Here is a 19230-nt window from a genome sequence, read left to right on the forward strand (position 1 = left end):
GAGCCCCAGGCCTCACCTTCACACAGGAGTGGCTTCTCCTTCCAGCTCCACCCCCTCACCACTGAGCCCTGGGGTTATCCCCACACAGGTCCAGCAGCTCTGTGGACCCATCTCCACTTGGAGCTGGAGCGTCCTGTCCTCTGACACGCACCTGTGACCTTGTCTCCACAAAAGCATCCTTGTGCTTAGCTCTCATGTCTGCCATAGGTGAGTGTGGAAGAATTCTCCAGACCCACCTTCTGAGGCTACAGCACGCCTCGGTAAGCCTGGCCTTCCTCCCACAACCTCTAACCTTGACAAGGATGCCAGCACTCCCAGCCCCATGAGTGGCTTACGGCAGCCTGGGGATCAGTGGCACTGCCTTCTCTCAGGAAAGCCCCCCAGAAGCTGAGAGATGCAGCCGGGCTGAGCTGCCACCAGCAACCCTGCTGGTCTCCCTTGTTCTACTCAGCTGGGCTGTGGGTCAGGAAATGTGTTTCCACAGTAAGGCTAGTTCACAATCAAGCCATGACCATTTGCCACACACGGAGTCCAGCTTCCCCAAGGATAGTGAGCCAGCCCAAGTAGGTGAGCCTGTAAGTCTGAAGCAAGCACACCCTATGAGATGCCTCAGTTCTCATTTCCATCCCACATACCCTTCACACACCAACCTCCCAACACACCAACGTCTGAGGGATGGGCTGAGGAAAATACACCTCCAGAGGCCACGTGGTATTCTTTCCAGACAAGCCAGACAAACCTGGGAAGGTGTTCAGGGCCACTGGAGTGCCTGCCAGCGTCCCCAGGCTCCTAGCAGGAAAACACTCTCATGGCAAAACTCCTTTTTAAAGAAAAGCTTTATTGCTGCAATTAGACACCCCAGTGTATAGCACAAACAACCCCAGGTACACAGAATTACTCAAGTGGTAATACTGAGAAACAGTGAACATACATAAAAGAATACAAAACTAGACATTCAGGTAACTAGAAACTTTCTAAGGTAAGAAAAATTTCAAATGTGAAGTGCCTTTTAAAAACTACACCACACATGCCAGTGTAAATTTGGTTTTTATTAACAATCAACTTTCTATAAACATTGCAACTAAATGTGCCTTGATCAGGTGCACAACTTGAACAATTACTTCCAAAACAAAGATAAATGCTTTTTATTTCCCTGTGTTTTGGTCTTTCCTTGGGCTAGAGATGGAAGCTGCATATTTTAAACCAGATTCAGAAGGGAAAGTATTTAAAATGTATTTGCATCCACCCATGTCCACAGGGCTGTGAATCTCACTGTGCTTTCTATGGCCCTCCTCCAGCCCTTCAGCCCACCCCAGGGCCTCAGAAGCAGCTGAAACTATGCAGGCATCACCAGAGGCTCCCAAACTGGCCCAGCCACTGGGGGCCTGCACACCTGTGACCAGGTTGGGCACCTGTGCAAGTGGAAACTAGGCCTGTATGATTGAAAAGAGGGATTGAAGCAAAAAAGGGAAAAAAGGAAGAGACATTTTACAGGATTTCCAAGAAATTCTCACTATAAACTTGTACATAAAAACCACTGAAATCAGAAGCCTGGAAGTGGTATTATGACTTATGAGCCTGGGTTTCTTTTTGTTTTTTGAGGCAGGGTTTCACTTTGTCGCCCTTGGCAGTGCAGTGGCATCATAGCTCACAGCAACCTCAAACTCTTGGGCTCAAGCAATTCTCTTGCCTCAGCTTCCCAAGTAGCTGGGACTATAGGCGCCTGCCATAACGCCTGGCTATTTTTAGAAATGGGAGTCTCGCTCTGGCTCAGGCTGGTCTCGAACCCATGAGCTCAGGCAATCCACCTGCCTCGGCCTCCCGGAGTGATAGGATTTCAGGAGTGACCCACCGCACCCATCCCATCATCCTGGGTTTCTATATGGTTTAGCCAAATGCCATCCTAGAGCCAAGTGCAAAATGGGGGTGGGGGTGACTGGGGAATAAATAGCCCCCCAAAAGAACTTGGCAAGTTTACCCAGACTAAAGGAATATTGGCAGATACTGTGTTCCCGCTAGGTGGCAGCACAGCACCCCCACCAGGCTTCACTGCCAGGCACTGAGGGGTCTGATGGGTTAGAGGTGCTGAACTAGAACTGCAAGAAAAGGTTGTTGTGTGTGTGTGGTGGGTGGAGCTGCATGCTCCACCAGCAGGGGAAAGGAGGATGTGGAAAGACTGTCCAGAGTGGCCCAAGATGATGAGATGGTGTTAGGCCTTCCTAAAAAAGAGAGTCAACTTTGCATGGGAGTCTGGTTGGGCCTAGGAACAATACTAAAGGTGCCTTTGCCATAGGGGGTGCCAGTCACAATGGGTGGGCTGCCCAGGGATACGTCTATCTCGGCACACTCCTGTCTACAGGAAGTCTCAGTGCTTTTTGGATTCAGCATAAGAGGTTCCATGGGGTTGGAGGGAGAACTCACACTTTATCTCAGTCTTCCCTTTAACCACTCATGTTGGGAGGGCGGCAGGGACAAGTGTACAAAACCAGGGGCCTTTTTTTGGCAGTTCCTAAGAGGCAGTGGCAGGGCTGACCTGGGATCCAGCTCCCCTGAGTGGACAGTCTGTGGCTGCCTGGATTCCCAGGATGAGGAGGGACATGGGTAATTGCACTTTGGGGCACAGTGAACATAGGCACTGGCTGGATATGGTATGGAAGAGAGCGCGGGCTGACCTATTTTCAGAAGTCAGCTATGGTTGGACAGGGCCTTCCCAGCGGTGATCCCAGTGAGTCAGACACTGGGCGGGTGAAGAGAGCAGGACAATGCCTCGACCACAAGCCCATGCACAATGCTTAGGGACCCTCCAACCTCTTCCTGCACCACGGAACAAACCACAGGGTTTCCACTCTGAAAGAGAAATCATCTCATGTTTGCTTACTCCTTTCCACAGGGTAACGAGGCACCGAAGGCTCTGAGAGTGAAGTGAGACCCTGCAACACCTCACCACCCCTGCCTCCCAGCTGGATGGGAGTGTATGGGGAGAAAGCATGTGGGCTGCTCATATTATGGTATACATTCCCAGAGTTGACTCATTTGCCTGGTACTATGAAACTGGGTTTTAAAAACAGAATTTTAAGCAGATGGGGACAAAGGCCATTTGATGGTAGTGATTTTGGTTTTGTTTGTTTTATGAAACTAGCATAGGAGATAATCCCTGACAAAAGAATGGACCAAGAGTGGGGCCAAGGGCCCTTAAAGGATCCTTTCTGTTCAGTCTGGTTAAGGCGACAGACAAGCAGCTATGTGGCTGAGTACAATCTGCTGCTCACGCCTGATCCTCATCCCAGAGCCAGCACACCTGCCTCTCAACCCTCGGTGGTGACTACACAGAACCTACTCCTGAGCAGGGCTGCATGGCAGGCCAGCACCTCGGAGCACCTGCAGCACACATCCCCAACCAGGACAGCATGTGGCTGCTCCTTCAGCATGAAGTCAGGACCAGCGGGAGAAATGTCTCTATAAAGGAGTACTTTTAAAATATTCAGCTTTGTTTTAATTACTTCCTTGACTTCCATTTAAATCTCAAAACCCCTTCTTTTTCAATGTTGACAGAAAAGAAATGTACGGGGCAGGCTTATGAAATAGGACTTGCCATAAAACCAGCTTATAAGCATAGGAATTATGCTCTAATTGGCATTTAACATCCATTAATCCCCATGAAACATCAGACCTATTTGCCCTGCTTTAAAGTCACAAGTCTATCTTACAGACACAGAATGAATGTCATACTTCTTAGCATATATAAGGCCAAAAGGGTTTGAGATCTATTATGTTGTAAAAGAGATAACAAGGGCAACAAAGAGAAGATTTCTAAAAGAGAGGCTCTGTAAGTGTTAATCCCACTGGACACAGGTATCACAAAATAAAGAATCTCTTCTGTAAAGTGCTGTTTGCTCAGTGAATCACACACCACCATGCACAGAGCACCAGGCACCACCTGCATGACAGCCAAGGTGTCAGTGTCAGCATCAGCAGAGGCAGCAGGAGGTCGTGTGTGGAAAGGCTCTCCTTAGCGCCCAGGGGGCTAGGATGCTGCAGCTGGAAGAGGCTGCACATCAGGACCTGGTGCCCCTTGCTCCAGCTCTTCCCTTAGGTTTGGCGTTTTATTCTCTCGTTCTGCTCAAGATCACAGGCAGGAACCCAGCCGGCTCCCCATCATGGCATCATGAGGTTTTCCACCTTCCCTTCCCACAGAGCAGCCCAGCAGAGGTGGGACCCAGCCACACCTGGCTCCTGGAAGGGCTTTCGAGGAGATTCATTAAGGAGGGTTCAGAAAAAGAGAAGCCACTGAAAAGAGTCACCTGCCCAGGCTATGCTATTAAAGGACAAAAGAAAGGTACACAATAGGCAGTAAACAATTTCCTTCAGCTCTTCACGGGTACCCAGGAAAACTACACCCTCCACACAATCAAACATGAATGATTTCTGCTCCAGTGTCTTCAGGCTCTGTGCAACAAGAGTTTGCATCGGAATGACAGATTCCACGTCCATCTTTATTTTCAAAGTTGGGCTCTGTTAGTGCAGTTTTCTCAAAAATACTCTTTTTGCTTGTTTCTGGACAGTTTTGAACATAGATCACTCTATTATAAGCCTTGAGTCTCTTCCATAATTGCACATATACTTTGCACTGAACATACATAAAAAGAAGTCCTCCAGTGAAGCCGATGGCCACAACCACCAATTTAGTCCAAAAGGGCCACTCTAGGATTCCTGAAAGGAAAAAAAAACTCAGCTGATGTATTAGATCTTGTTTAAAATACAAAATAAACGGGCAGCACCTGTGGCTCAGTGAGTAGGGTGCCGGACCCATATGCCAAGGGTGGCAGGTTCGAACCTGGCCCTGGCCAAAAATAAAATAAATAAATAACTAAAACACTATTTCTGAACTTCCCCATAACCAACGGATTCCTTTAGAGACACGGTCTCACTATGCTGCCCAAGCTAAAGTGCAGTGTTTGTTCACAGGCGCTGTCACTGCAGTCGTGAATCCTGGCCCGAGCACTATTCCTGCCTCAGGAGGACCCACAGGCACGTGGATGCCCAGCAGTGGACTCTTCACTCGCCAAAACTTGCTCTGTTAAAGGAAGGATGGCAGAGAGTGCCCACTACCTTTCATCCTGCTTTTCCAGGAGGCAGTTTGTGGAGATCCTCATGCTCCACAATTTGATCTCTTCTGTCTGGGTTTTCAAAAACTACTTACCACAGCCAGAGAAACATCCAAAACGGAGGCATGGTGCCTTCTAATTGACATTCCCCCTCCAGAATCCTAGCCGTGTGTGCTGTGACTACACACAATGCTCTGGTCCTGAGACGCAGTGTGCACCAGGGCCCCTGTGCTGAGCTCACTATCAGCCTGAGCACTCACCTGTCGCCTGCCCCTGTTTGATCTCCTCAGCAGTGCGGTCTATGAGCACATACAAGGACCAGACCACACAGCTGATGGCGATGATGTGGAATGTCACTGAGCACCCGATCTTCCTTTTCTCATTGGCCGTCATCTGCAGCTTCTCCCACTGGAAAGACAATGTGCGGGGCATGAGGCTCGCACTCAAGGCAAAGGGCTTACAGTGGAGTGAGGACACTGTAGATGGACAAGACTGGATTTCCACACACACACCCTCCACCCCTCCATTCCCAAACTGGATGAATTTCCCTAAATACATGTAGTAGTTCTCTTAAACCACTTGGATTCAAACCAGGTACCAGGCACACCCAACTTTCTATGCAATGAAAAGAAGCTGGGATTGAGATGAGTTTGAACTACCAGCTGCAATGCCCTTGTCTGCTCATTCTCGCAAACAGACATTAAATGGCATGAGAAAGGAGTCTACAGTTACAGTCCTGCTGAAAACGCTATGTTGGCCCGAGACCCGGGGGCTATGTTTTAAGTCTCTCTGACTTGCTGACTGGCATGGCAAGTAGGGGAAAGAGGACTGATGATGCCACAACACACTAGCAGATGGATCGCACTACGTCGTGAAGGTGAATGGCAGAAGGCGCTCACTCTTTGGTCCTCTGCTACTTTGGCAGCAACAGCTCGAAACCGATGCTAAGAGTTCCTGGTACAAGCAGACTCTGCCAGTCCCATCTCCTCTAGGAGCTCATTAATTTACTCCAAATAGCCAGATTTTCATTTTCAATTACAGGTTTCCGAATCAGAAGAAAACACATAGAGGTAGAGAGAAAGAACAAAGTGTAAACACTCTGCATATCCTTTGCCAACCGTAGTCACAGCCTCTGTCTAGACGACTCTATGCAGGGTAAGCTGAAGCTAGAGCCTCGCAGACTGCTGTTTATACTGCTGTAAGCCTCACTAGAGAGGTTAGTGTAGACCAGGTAACCAATACATTATAAGGCTTTTACTGGGGCAGAGCATTTTTTTATATGTTCTGTGCCTGCTTTCTCTAGCATGCAATTGCTTTCTGCTGGGGTTTTATACACCAGTGAGTTCCCAGGGCTTTCTATCTAAACACACTCAGTCCCTAAGTGTTTCTGATCGCCGGGCCCCACTACTTCCTGGGACACATGTAGCTTGGCCCAGGCAGAGCCCCTAAACACTCACGCTCACCTTTTTGGTGTTTGCTTTCTCCACAGACAACTTGACCTCTCTAAATTCCTTTCACTTTGCTTCCAAAATGCTGGTGATCTTCCAAGAACTGCTTTAAAACCCCAACATTCTGTGATGCTGCCAGCATGCTGCTTCCCCAGCACTCCTGCCCACAAGGACCACTTCCTTCTCTCAGTGTCTGATGTGCTCCATCACCAGGTAATTTGACATCTAACTGGTACTGTCACGTGCTATTATTTGATTACATGATTCCCCCTTTAATTGATATATTCATGTTTTGGGATAGGAACAGTCTTTTATTCTTCGAAACAAAACCTCCAGGAAATGTAGAGAGAAATATGTTTAAACAGGAGGCCAGTGCCATGGAAAAAGCTCCTATCAGAGGGAGTAAAGACGCGGGCGCCTGAAGACAGCTGCATGCCCACTCTCCTATCCAGCAAAAGCTTATCAAGTAAACGTACAGGGTGCTGTGCTATGCTGAGTGCTGGGGAAAGACACTACTAATCTCTAACACACAGTCTCAGGAACAGTTAACACGTGCAAAGTTAAATTCTAATTAAGATGTGTCAGGAATGCTCTGTGGTCAAGGGTGTGATGACTGACACAAACAGTCTTAGTCTGAAGGACAAAGAAACACATGAAGGGTTAGAAAGAACTTCTTCCTCAGGGGAGGGACTTGGAAATCTGTACCAGAAACAACACGAACATGAACTCAGTCCCAGCTTTTTCAATAAATGAACACAAGAGGCCAGCTACAGCTCCACCGTCTGAGGAGCTAACGCTTCCCTGGGCTCACTCGTTGCAGAGAGGGTAAAGCAACCCCAGGAATGGCACTTCCTCACACGTACTTTGCTCAGAGGCTTCAGCTTGGTCTCCATGATGAACTCGTACTTGCAAAGCTCGCAGCAGCGGGTGTCCGAGCTCTTGATCCACTGCTGCAGGCAGGCCTGGTGCACAAAGTGGAGGCTGCCTGTGCAGCGGCAGGGGGTGATCAGGGGGCTCTCGTCATCTCCCTCACAGTGGCAGATCCTACAGCGAAAGAAAAGCAGTCACCGTGAGGGGGAGTCCCACAATGAGGAAGGTGACACTTTAGTGGAAAGTCAATCCCCCCACAAGGAAAACTATCAGAAATGGACACCACAGAGTGACTGACAATGAGCACAAAACATACACACACAGATGAAGACGGTGACTACAAACTAAAAGTTTCTAGCTTACCGCACCAACATGGAAAGTCTGGGTGGCATTTGGCAACAAAGAGGAAAAAATGATACAAGAAATGACAAAGCAGTCATTTTTTGGCAAGACTTAAGAACTTCAACTGAAAGATGAATTTAAGACAACCAGAAATCATTTTCCACAATGTGAGATGTTAAAATAATTAGGCGAGAAATTTCTATGTAACACAGACCCAGCATTCCGCCTTCTAAAACACGTTCGCTCTTCAGCTATGAACACAGACCTCACCTTTACACACCACACCCACCCATTTCTGTTCCTCAGGGAGTAAACAAAAGATCACGGTACCTCCTGGACCTAAAAAACTCACCATTGTAAGGTGCTGCAATTTCACTTCCTTTTTCAGAACCATTCACAGCAGTAAATGAAAATTAATTTAAAGTATTCCTTATTTCCAAGGAGGCATGCAGCAAAATGTAGCTACTAACCTCAAGGGACTTTAACAAGCTTTTGAGACACAGAGGGGTCTTTTCCTGCAGCTGGAGAACAGGGAAGGATACCTCTCCTGACAGGAGCCAGGCTCTCGGGCTGTTTAGTGAGAGGGGGTTCTGATCCATTGATGACAGCTGGCATGAGGTGGGGAGAACTAGGGAAAAGTCAGAATGGGGAAGGCACGAGAGTGTGATGAAAGTGACTCTGGAGGCCAGACAAGGATGCTGAACAAGTAAGACGGGTTGGGATCTGGGCACAGCTGGAGGGAGGAAGGGAGGAGCTACTGGAGGACAGCCACTCCCCCACACACCTGGTGGGGGGCAAGGGCTTGAAAGAGGCTGGGAAGGCAGCAAGTACTTAAAATCTGGGCCATTAAGCTGGAAAGTTGGAGATACTATTTCTTTCTTCCAATTTCTTTACACAGAACCTACTTATTTTTAGCTAAGAAGCATCAGCTTGGTCTTTAATATGTGGAGTTTCCTCCTTTTGTATCATCTTTGGAAATGTCTTAAGACCCACATCATAAAAATTCGTTTTTCAAATGATACCAATACTCCATTCTTCTGGAGAAAAGTATTAACCCCAAATTGGCTACAACTGCCTATTACTTCATTTTACTGAAACTTCACATATTAAAGCAAGATGACACATGGGGTGCGAGCAGAGCTGCCCAGAGCGGTGCTTCCAGGCAAACCAACCTGCAGGCATCCCCTGATATGGACACAGGGGAGATGGGGGGGCATTTTTCAGAGAGGGGAGAAGGACAATCCAGGTCGCTGTCCTTTTCTGTGGAGCAGAGGGGCGCCTGTAGGACCCTGCCTTTCAGTTTTGCAGATGTGCTGTCCTCAAAGACGTCGTCATCTCCCATGTCATCAGAGCAGAAGCCCATGCTCCCGGCCAGCCCACTGGAGGACTTGGCGGCTTGCAGGTGGGTGGCACAGCTCTCCAGCTCATGGAACCTGTGCAGGCTGCCGGTGCTCAAGCCACGTGACAACAACAGCAAATAGCGGAGCAGCTGCCAGCTTCTGGACACAGCCCGGACATCTCCTTTCTCATCCAACAGCGGGACTTGCGCACCTCCCTTGCCAGCTCCCACCTCTGAGGCAGTTGAACAATTGGCAGAAAGGGATGAAACACAAGAATGTTTGGAATTGCCAGGAGGTTTGCGGATCAGTGTTCTTTTCTCTTTATGATGGAACCTGTTCATTCTGAGACATGGGTCTTGAGGGAGTATTAATTTTCCTTCAGAACAAGTTCTTTCCACATAAGCAAAACTTTCCAAAGTATCCTGGGCCTTCTCACCCACATCGTTTAGGGACTTTGAGAACTTTAGTGTTCTTCTGGCTTTGGTATTCTTAGCAGGCTTCAAGGCCTGGACCCATTCTGAACCAAAGGAATTTGTCTTTGACGCCTGTACTGTGTCTTTACAGATAACTGTCACAGTGAGCCCTTGTGTCAGAGAACTCTGGCATTGAGGAGTTTTCAAGACAACAGCAGACTGCACGGCACTGTGGTGACAACACTCAGAAAACACTGCACTGGAACTGCATGCAGAACAATGGAATAAAAGCACAGAAAGTAAAAACAATTTTAGAAGAGAACAGACATCAAAGTGAAGAAATGAGACTCACAGCTCAACCAGGGCTTAGGAGGAGACTGCGGGTAACTTGTGAGCAAACAGCACATGAAACTGGGCCAACTGCTTAGATCAGAGGCAGAATGATCAAGCAAATGGAAATCCAAGAACTCTCGGACACTAATGCTTATTTCTGGGGTGCACATTGATCACTCCAGTGTCTGAAGGGGACTGTTACCTGCAGATGTCCTGAGTGGATGGTGTGACGGAAGTACGAGAGAAGGTGGACACCGGGGCTGAAGTTGACGCCAGTGGAGGACTCCCAGCCTGTAATGACATAGCTCTGGTCAGTGTTCAGGAAGACACGAGAGGATGGACCATATGTGCTGTGTCCTTCTGAATGGTGATGATTAAAAACCCCAAGAATGTCTGCTCAGTCAGTAGCACATACTAGATCCCTGTTAGGTTGGCCAAACTAACTCATCTTGAAAAGCCATACTGTGAGACACTTGTTACAGGTGGACATAACTCGAATAGGAGGGAGACTTGCTGCAGGCTTGTCCAGTCCAATTCTAGACCATCCCAGAGAAATATGCTGGCACTCTGATAAGAAGAACCTGCCAGAAGAGTCTCGTAATGAGATAACATCTTTGACATCCTGATGAGATCAACAGTTTGGTGGTCCTTGATAGAAACCAGCCCCCTCCCACCCAGCTGTATAAGATGGCCTTCCTCCCTAAACGCCCCCAACATCCTTTAGCTCTTAGCTCCCTTGCACCCAAGTGTCAAAATAAACAATGTCGCCTTTATTACACTTTGGTCTTGAGTGTTCTGATCCACTTCTTTCTTCAGTTTTTACCTATAAGTCCCTACAAGCCTATGCAAAACAAATCAAACAGCACTTTTTTCTTATATGTGGATAAAGGTGTAGCCAAGGAAAGTCTCAGCTAAGGAACACCACTACTGATTGCTCTGCAGATTCAGATCTCAGTGTGTCCTGAGCATTTAATTAATTAGTTCATACAGAAATCAAGAAACCAAGTACCCAAAAGGTTCTACACAAATGCAAAGAAGTGTGAAGCTCCCTGCCTTCAGGTACCTCGCCAGCCACCCCTCCCCCAGTTCCCAAGTAGACCTTAAATCCAGGCTGGCTGATTTGAGAGCTCTCTCCTACCCACCCCACAACCTCCTGCATGGCACTCATGCTGTGTTCTGTGAAACCTGACCCCCTCCCATGGCTCCTTATACAAAAGGGAGCCCACCTAAACACGGAGCTGCCAGTCACAGCTCAACCAGGGCCTAGGAGGAGAGTGAGAACACAATGTTCCCAACTACTCTAAGCTTGGAATTGAGAATTAAGGAAAAGTCAAGATGAAAATTTAGATTTGAAAGAATGTGCAACAAGAGGTCATGGGATAGAGCAGGACTTCTGGGGTACAGAACAGTCAAAATGACAGAAAAGATCTAGGAGGGAAAGGAGGCACCACAGTGAGGACAAAGCACAGGAGGGAAGGAGGGACGACTGGGAGAGAAGCCGAGCTGAGGCTGCATAACCACCACCAGAGGGCGCCCACGCCAGCCTCTACGGACCTGGTGAGGCCTTATCAAGACAACATGGCCCATGTTGGGTCCCCTTCCCCCACAGGCCCATGTGTATTTACATAATGCACTCTTTCCTCCCCAGATTAGTAAACCTTAGTATCTGTTCCAAGCTACCCACACAGCCCCAGGAAAACAGTGCTATGAGTCTATTATCATGAATAAGCCCAAATCACCATCTCCCTTTGCCAGGCCCACCCAAGTAGCCCTTGGCCCTAACTCCTGCAAGCAAGGGTGTTCTGCCCTGGCTCACAGTTCCCCAAATGAGGCCTAGCCGCACTCTAAGTGTCACCAGCAGAGATGCTCTCTCATCTTGGCATTTCACCTGTGGGATCCTTGACACTGGCCAGCCATCAGGACAAGTATGGCCATTGCCCAGAAACTCCTGGCCCCCATACAGCAAATCTGGCAGAATGGGCACTCTAATTAAGGTGTTCATTGGACTGTTATTCCTACTACCCAGAACAAAGATTAAACATCGTCTTAAATCCAATTCAACCTAAAGAAACATGATCTACTTACTTGTTAGCATGCTGCATGTGTATGCTGAGATCACACACACTGTTACTCAATTAGCACATCCTCTGAGTCACCAAAGAGTTCACATTTAGTTTCTAACTGAATGTGCATATGGACACTGATACATTTTCTTTAAAAACATTAACGGTCAAAGTTCTTAAGAATCTAAAATTTACTTGGAGACACAAAAATGACATCCCCAAAGTAATCCCCATCACTACTTTGTCAAGTGTATTCCTAAACAAAATGAGCAGCATCTTAGGAGCCATGTGAATACTGTGCCATTATATTCTTTGCATTCTCTAGGCCCTAGTGTGCGAGCTATCCTTCTTTTTCTCCAGCTTCCTTCTCCAGGGGAAGCCATCTCAGATTCAGTCTGTTGGGAGCTCCTCTGCCCCCAAGACGAGCACAGGCCTTCTAGTATCAAGGGCTTTACCACTGTTGACACCACAAGGACGCAGGATGAGGACACCCATATTAAGGTCTCCAAACTCCTACAATCTGCCTGTTGTCTGACATTTAGTCCTAACACCATTCTGGGACTGAATCAACTTCTTGCTCCCTTCTTTTACTTCTGAGGGAGACCAGCTCTGTGCAGCATCTACAGACAAGGCAGGAAATGCATCATGAAGGCCACATCCTTGGCCATGTGCATTGCAGAGAGATCAGAGTTGTCACCACTCCTCCCCCCTATACTTGGAGGAAGGAATACCTGGTGGTATTCAAACCCTTGTCCCCTCAATGCGATGAGGTCACTTCTTCCTCTGTGTTGCTGAGTCAAGCTCAGTTGCTGGGAATAAAGTATAAAAGGAAGCCTCTTTCCAGTAAGGGTTGGCAGACAGAGGGAAGTTTCCTCTGGGAACCATGATCCTCTGGGAACCACTATGCTTTCCTCTATTCTGAAGGAAAGGCAAACGCTGTGGGAGGAGGAGGGGTCTGATCTGGCCAATGGCACCCAATCAGGGTCAGTGCGGCCACACTGTCCACATACATGACAGGACCCATGCTTCCTTCCCCATGTATTTCCACCTCACAAGGAACTCACGCAGGTGTGTCTGCAGTTACAACAGACATGAAGGCTGGCAGACACTGGCAGCAGTCCACTGGTGGAAAGACCTCATGGCAGGGCTGGGGAGATTCTGCTGTTGCCCAGTTTTTACTCGGGAAAAATGAACACCTCAGCATCTTCCACCTGTGTTCCTGCCCTTATTACACTTTCTCTATGTCATGAAAACATTATAAGACACTCTCAGCAGGTAATGTCCAAGCCTCAACAAGTTTCCCGATAAAAGAGTTTCTCTTACCAAATCATAAAATTTCAAGAAAATCCTAAAAATCTACTTACTTTACATAAACTTAAGTTTCAACAAATGTTGATTCCTTCAATAAAATCAAGAAACCCCACGAGATTTGTGGGGCCATCACAGTTCTCATATGAGGCTTGGTCTGTCACCACCTAAAGAAGAGCACATGTCCCAAGGCTGAGGACCAATCCATATGCAGAACGATCACCACAGCAACTTTAAAGAGCTTTATTTGGGCTCGGCGCCTGTAGCTCAGCGGCTAAGGTGCCAGCCACATACACCAGAGCTGGCAGGTTCAAATCCACTCTGAGCCTGCCAAACAACAATGACAACTACAACTAAAAAATAACCAGGCGTTGTGGTGGGCACCTGTAGTCCAGCTACTTAGGAGGCTGAGGCAAGAGAATCGCTTAAGCTCAGGAGTTGGAGATTGTTGTGAGCTGTGCTGCCACAGCACTCTACCCAGGGTGATAGCTTGAGGCTCTGTCTCAAAATAAAGAAAGAAAGAAAGAAATAAAGAAATAAAATAAAGAGCTTTATTTGTTGCTAGTATCAAGCTAAGTGTACTCTAGCAATCAGCCAACAAGCATCTAAGAGACTGGCCAGCTCAACAATACTTGAAGTCTACAGCTTTAAGTATTGTTCTACTGATGGACTCCAGAAGTCATCACAGTCAAAGACCAGTAATCTTAGATGCTTTGCAGCAAGAGACCTCACCAGCTAGGACAGGACCAGCTCACCTACTTGTCCTGAGAGCAGCAGGCAGGGTGGCATTCAAGGGCTAGGACAGTACTCACCTCAGAGGTCTCTGCTGCAAACCTCTAGAGAACACCTATATCTCCTTCCCATAGGATCGGATCACACAGAACTTGGCAGTTATTGAAAAAAAGGTGTCAATGTTCATAATGAGAAAAGCCAAATGTGTCAAGAAAACTTAAGCCATCTGTTCCCCAAGGTCTCTGTTGGTTGTCAAACTAGAGACTTTCCAGTCATGAAAAAGAATATAAAACTGAAAAAAATTCCTGTGAAAATCCCCTCTTCTTAAGATGTTGTAATCAACTATGCCAAAAGAAATCTCTGGGTTCTGTCCAAGCCTAAATCCCAGTTTATTTCCCAGGAATGAAAAATACTTTTACATAAATATGCTATACTCAAGTCTCTTAGTTGCTAGCTTTCCTATCAGATTTGCTGTTTTAAATGATTTTAACAAGAATTCCAAGAACATACAGGGAAAAGAAAACTTTCCATATGTCCTTGGCAGAAATTGGCATTCCTCTTCTCAGCTATCACAGCACACACATCCAGCAGTCGTCTGGTACCTACTCAGGGTACCTATAATCCAGCATACCTTCCCTTCCCTCTTCTCTGTCACAACCCCACACTGGGCCTTCCTTTAAACATTTAGGGTCTCAGACCCCTAACAACATTGAATCTGTCCATCTGATTTACATCTGATTAATGCCAACAGGTGCAGGGCCACAGGAATGGTCTGGGTGAGCTTGTTCCCAAGCCAGGAGGAGCTTGAGGAGGGGCTGGATATGGAGGGTAAGAGGCCCATGTTTATACCATTTTATAATTTACCAAGTTATGGTAAATTAAGTCAGTGGAAAAACTGGGAAAGGATGTGCAGACAACTCAAACTATGAAAAGATGCTTACCCTCTTTTACAATGAGAAATACACATTAAAACTACAATGGGATGCCAACATTAGCAAAAAGAAAAATGTTTTTTTAATCAAATAATATCTGTGTTGGCAAAAGTGGAGGCAACAGGCATGCTATATACACTGCTGGTAGGAAAACAAATGGTAAACTTCTACAAGACAGCAACTGTCCTCAGAATGACAAAAGCACATACACTCTGCCCCAAAACAGTTCTTTTAGGAATTCAACCTCACAAATCTGCACAAAGAGATTTGTACACATTGTTGTTTATGACAGTGAAGGGCTGGAATTGACCTAAATCAGCTCGGAGATGACTGGGGATACTATTCTTTCTAAGGAAAGGAATACTAGGCAGTCATTAAAAAGAAAGAAAAAGCTCATTCTGCCCATTAATAGATAAACCAAGTGAAACGAGCAGAGAGAGGCACCGCTGCCATCTGTGCTGGCCCCAGGTAATCCAGGAGAGGGCCAGAGAAGCTGAGTGGAGGGACACTGACCTGTCACGGAGACCCTCAGAACCCATACGCCACTTTACCCTGCGCATTATTTCTTAAGCAGAAGTTCATTTAGAAAATAACATGTAACCAATAGTTTAAGAAATAAGAAGTAAAAGCACAACTAATAGCTCACAATTTTCTAATTCTGAGGTAACATAAAAAGAAAGTGATTTTTTCTTTTTTAAAAATGAAGAAGAAGGGCGGTGCCTGTGGCTCAGTGAGTAGGGCGCCGGCCCCATATGCCGAGGGTGGCGGGTTCAAACCCAGCCCCGGCCACACTGCAACAAAAAAATAGCCGGGCGTTGTGGCGGGCGCCTGTAGTCCCAGCTGCTCGGGAGGCTGAGGCAAGAGAATCGTGTAAGCCCAAGAGTTAGAGGTTGCTGTGAGCCGTGTGACACCACGGCACCCTACCCGAGGGCGGTACAGTGAGACTCTGTCTCTACAAAAAAAAAAAAAGAAGAAGAAGAAAAGAATAAAATAGAAAATGTCAGAGTCTGTCTGTCATAATAAGGATGAAGTCCTTGCGGGTAATTTTGCCTTTCAGTTGTGTGTGAGTGAACTAGATTTCAATATAAAACCAATTTTTCAGCCAAGCAAGATGGCTCATGCCTGTAACACTAGCACTCTGGGAGGCCAAGGAGGAGGGATTGCTTGAGCTCAGGAGTTTGAGACCAGCCTGAGCAGGAGTGAGAGCCTGTCTCTAAAAATAGCCAGGCATTGTGGTAGGTGCCTGTAGTACCAGCTACTCAGGAGGCTGAGGCAAGAGGATCACTTGAACCCAAGGGTTTGAGGTTGCTCTGAGCTATAACGCCATAGCACACTATGCAGGGCAACAAAGTGAGATTGTCTCCAAAAAATAAATAAAATAATAAAGTAGCACCTGTGGCTCAAAGGAGTAGGGTGCTGGCCCCATATGCTGGAGGTGGTAGGTTCAAACCCAGCCCCAGCCAAAAACTGCAAAAAAATAATAATAATAATAAAATAAATAAAATAATAAAATAAAATCTATTTCTCTATATAGATTATAGCAGAGTAACCTGAAAGTCACTGTGTAACTATTTCTACAGAGAAAGCTCAAAATATCTAAGTAAATAAAAGAAAAAAATGACTAAATCAAGAGATCATGTTACACTGTCAGCCCAGAGACTTCAGAAGTGAATGGCTCCAACAGCTCCCAAGAGAGAAAGTCTTTCCACTTCATGGACAGCACTTGCCACCTGTATGAGATTTGTACTGCTGCATGACAAGTCACTACAAAATACACACAAAGTCATCACCTCAGTTTCCATGGACTAGGAGCCCAGGCACAGCATGACAGAATTCTCTGCTCAGGCCTCCTCCTTCCTGGAGGCCCTGAGGGAAAATGCGTTTCCACCTTCACCCAGGTTGTTGGCAGAATGCAGTTCCTTTCTGCTTGAGGACTGACACCCAGTTCACTTGCTGGCTGCCACCTAAGGGCTGCGAACATTCCCCCTCATCTTCAACTCATTTGAGCTATCATCCCTCTGACATTCCCCTCCGCCACCAGCCTGTCAGCACTCTTGGCACATGTATAATCCAAAATAATCTCCTTTATTTTAAGGTCAATTGCACCATGCAACATGATCATGAGTAGTATCTCATGGCATTCACAGGTTATGGACAATTAAGTGGCACATCTTTAGGGGGGCATATTAGAAATCCTGCTCAACAGACCACTTTATTTGTGCTTCCTGCTCAGGAAGTTGCTAAAGGTTACTGCCCTCCTCGCTTTGTTTTTTTTTTTTGCAGTTTTCGGCCGGGGCTGGGTTTGAACCCGCCACCTCCGATATATGGGGCCCGAGCCCTACTCCTTTGAGCCACAGGCGCCGCCCTGCCCTCCTAACTTCTAAACTAAGAGTTATCTGCTCTGAACTGCCTAATAAGCAGGCCTGACTTCATATAATAGAGCCAAATAAAATATCAGTTGGTGTTTAGACACTGAAATGTCTAAGATCACATCTCAGCAAACTTTCTGCTTAGCACAGACGGTACTCTGTCAATGTTCATTATGAGAGACTCTGATTTCCATAAATAAACACACAGTTGTACTCAACTTAAAAATGAGCTACCATTAAAGGAGGAGAGGCCATTCTGTGGCTGTCTCTATAAATACATGTTGACTCTTGATGAAGGGCTATGCCAAGAACGAGCTTTCACAAAGGCAATTAGTTAAAATTCACCATTAAAAAAGTAAATATATACAATATAGGATTCATAGAAAAGAATGTACAATAAAAGCTACTGAAATCTAGAATGATTTCCACTGTAAATGACTAATTAGTATTGTTAGCAAGTAGAACTAACACTGAATTCTTTTCTTTGATGGTCTATTAGAGGGCCTAAGAATTCCATGAATGGCAATGTATCCCCAGCACAATGAGAGGCATACATTACAGTGCTATCAGAGGGAAGGTAGCAGCTGAAGAGACTTTCTTAGGGACTGCCTTCCAGAGCAAGTCTCCATATTACAGTTGTAGATCTTACAAATGTAATTTGTTTTCAATAAATTAAACTGAAGGTAACAATTTCTGAAGGCAACAAAGATAGCTTTACAGTTCCAGAAACTACAGGTATAACCACATAAAAGTCCAAAATCACCAGAAATAACATGGTTAAAGGGCTGTTTGTGAGTTATTTACCACTCAAAAGGACCACTTACTACCATAGGCTTCCTTTAAATATTTAACTTTTCGAATATAATCAAAATATATTTTCATTGCCAGGAATTCTCATTTGACAGAATTCTGGGGTAGTGGCCAAAGCACTGGCTCTTGACTCCAAAGTCCTGATTCTGTGTACTGGGGCCATTCCACTGAGCACACCACCAAGGAGTTTAATCATTTAAAAATTAGGTCAACAATCCACAGGGCTGCTGCAAGGATCAAAAAAATCAGAGGAGATGCAGGAATGCAACACACTTCATTCCAGGAACGCCTCCATTGTGAAGCAAGGCTTCTGTGTAGATTACCCCCCTGACAACCTACAGAATAAACCAGCAGGTTTCATCTCTGCTATGGAATGATTCATTCCAACAGTTTAAGAGAAGATGTTTCTGGAATATGTTAACTTAGAAAACTGTTAATGTCTGACCTGGCACACAGCAGATGTTACTGAACACATGCTGAATGAACGTTAACTACACTCACAGAAACTGTGCCTTTGAAACACAGATCCTCCAACTTACTGGTTTCAGGACCACTTTACACTCTTAAAATTACTGAGGCCCCCCAAAGAGTTTTTCCTTATGTGCATTACATCTCTTGATCTTTTCTATACTAGAACATTTTAAAACATGAGAACACATTCCATTAAGGTCTGAAAAAAATGCTATCTTGCATGCTGTTCAGCCTCTGGAAACTCCAGTGTGAGCTCATGAGAGAATGAAGAATGAAAAATGCAAATAATGTCTTAGTATTATTAGGAAACCATTTTAAACTTGCTTCTCTTCCATCTTCAGGAGACCTGGAATGTAACTTTAAAAATTGGTGTCCTCAAACTTTAGCCAGAAACTGAACTGTAATAATGCCAGAAGAAAAAAAAAAAAAATGATCAAACTTTGCCAAAAGGAGAGCCAAATAGCAAACACTGCTCACAGCTCTGCCAGGACTAACGGGAGGCTACGCAGTGCTGTGAGGTGGACAGAGAAGGCTGTCGCCACCCAATACCACACAATGGCTCCGATTCCATTGTTTTCACACAACTCTTCTAATCCCCCTATTTTTGTTATATGAAAATAAGTAACTTCTTTTGGGATTGTTGATTGATTTAGCATAAATTAAGAAATTCTGCCTTATACATACCCCATTAAGA

The 19230-nt window shown here is 46.0% G+C and overlaps 1 protein-coding gene across 11 annotated transcripts in view; it reads right to left on the reverse strand.

Annotated features, from left to right (window-relative positions):
- Window positions 1-818: 818 nt before the first annotated feature.
- Window positions 819-19230, reverse strand: part of MARCHF8 (membrane associated ring-CH-type finger 8) — a 162113-nt gene continuing 143701 nt past the window's right edge. For 10 of the 11 annotated variants that reach the window (XM_053582419.1, XM_053582412.1, XM_053582420.1 and 7 more), the window contains 5 exons: window positions 10054-10142; window positions 8938-9783; window positions 7417-7597; window positions 5366-5513; window positions 819-4710 (listed from right to left, as the gene is read on the reverse strand). In XM_053582419.1, the coding sequence (XP_053438394.1) occupies window positions 4409-4710; window positions 5366-5513; window positions 7417-7597; window positions 8938-9783; window positions 10054-10142 (1566 nt within the window). In that variant the 3' untranslated portion in view covers window positions 819-4408. The remainder of the gene's footprint in view (window positions 4711-5365; window positions 5514-7416; window positions 7598-8937; window positions 9784-10053; window positions 10143-19230) is intronic. The other variant, XM_053582421.1, reaches the window with a different exon arrangement.

Source organism: Nycticebus coucang, chromosome 3 (genome assembly GCF_027406575.1).
Source record: "Nycticebus coucang isolate mNycCou1 chromosome 3, mNycCou1.pri, whole genome shotgun sequence".
Taxonomy (NCBI): domain Eukaryota; kingdom Metazoa; phylum Chordata; class Mammalia; order Primates; family Lorisidae; genus Nycticebus; species Nycticebus coucang.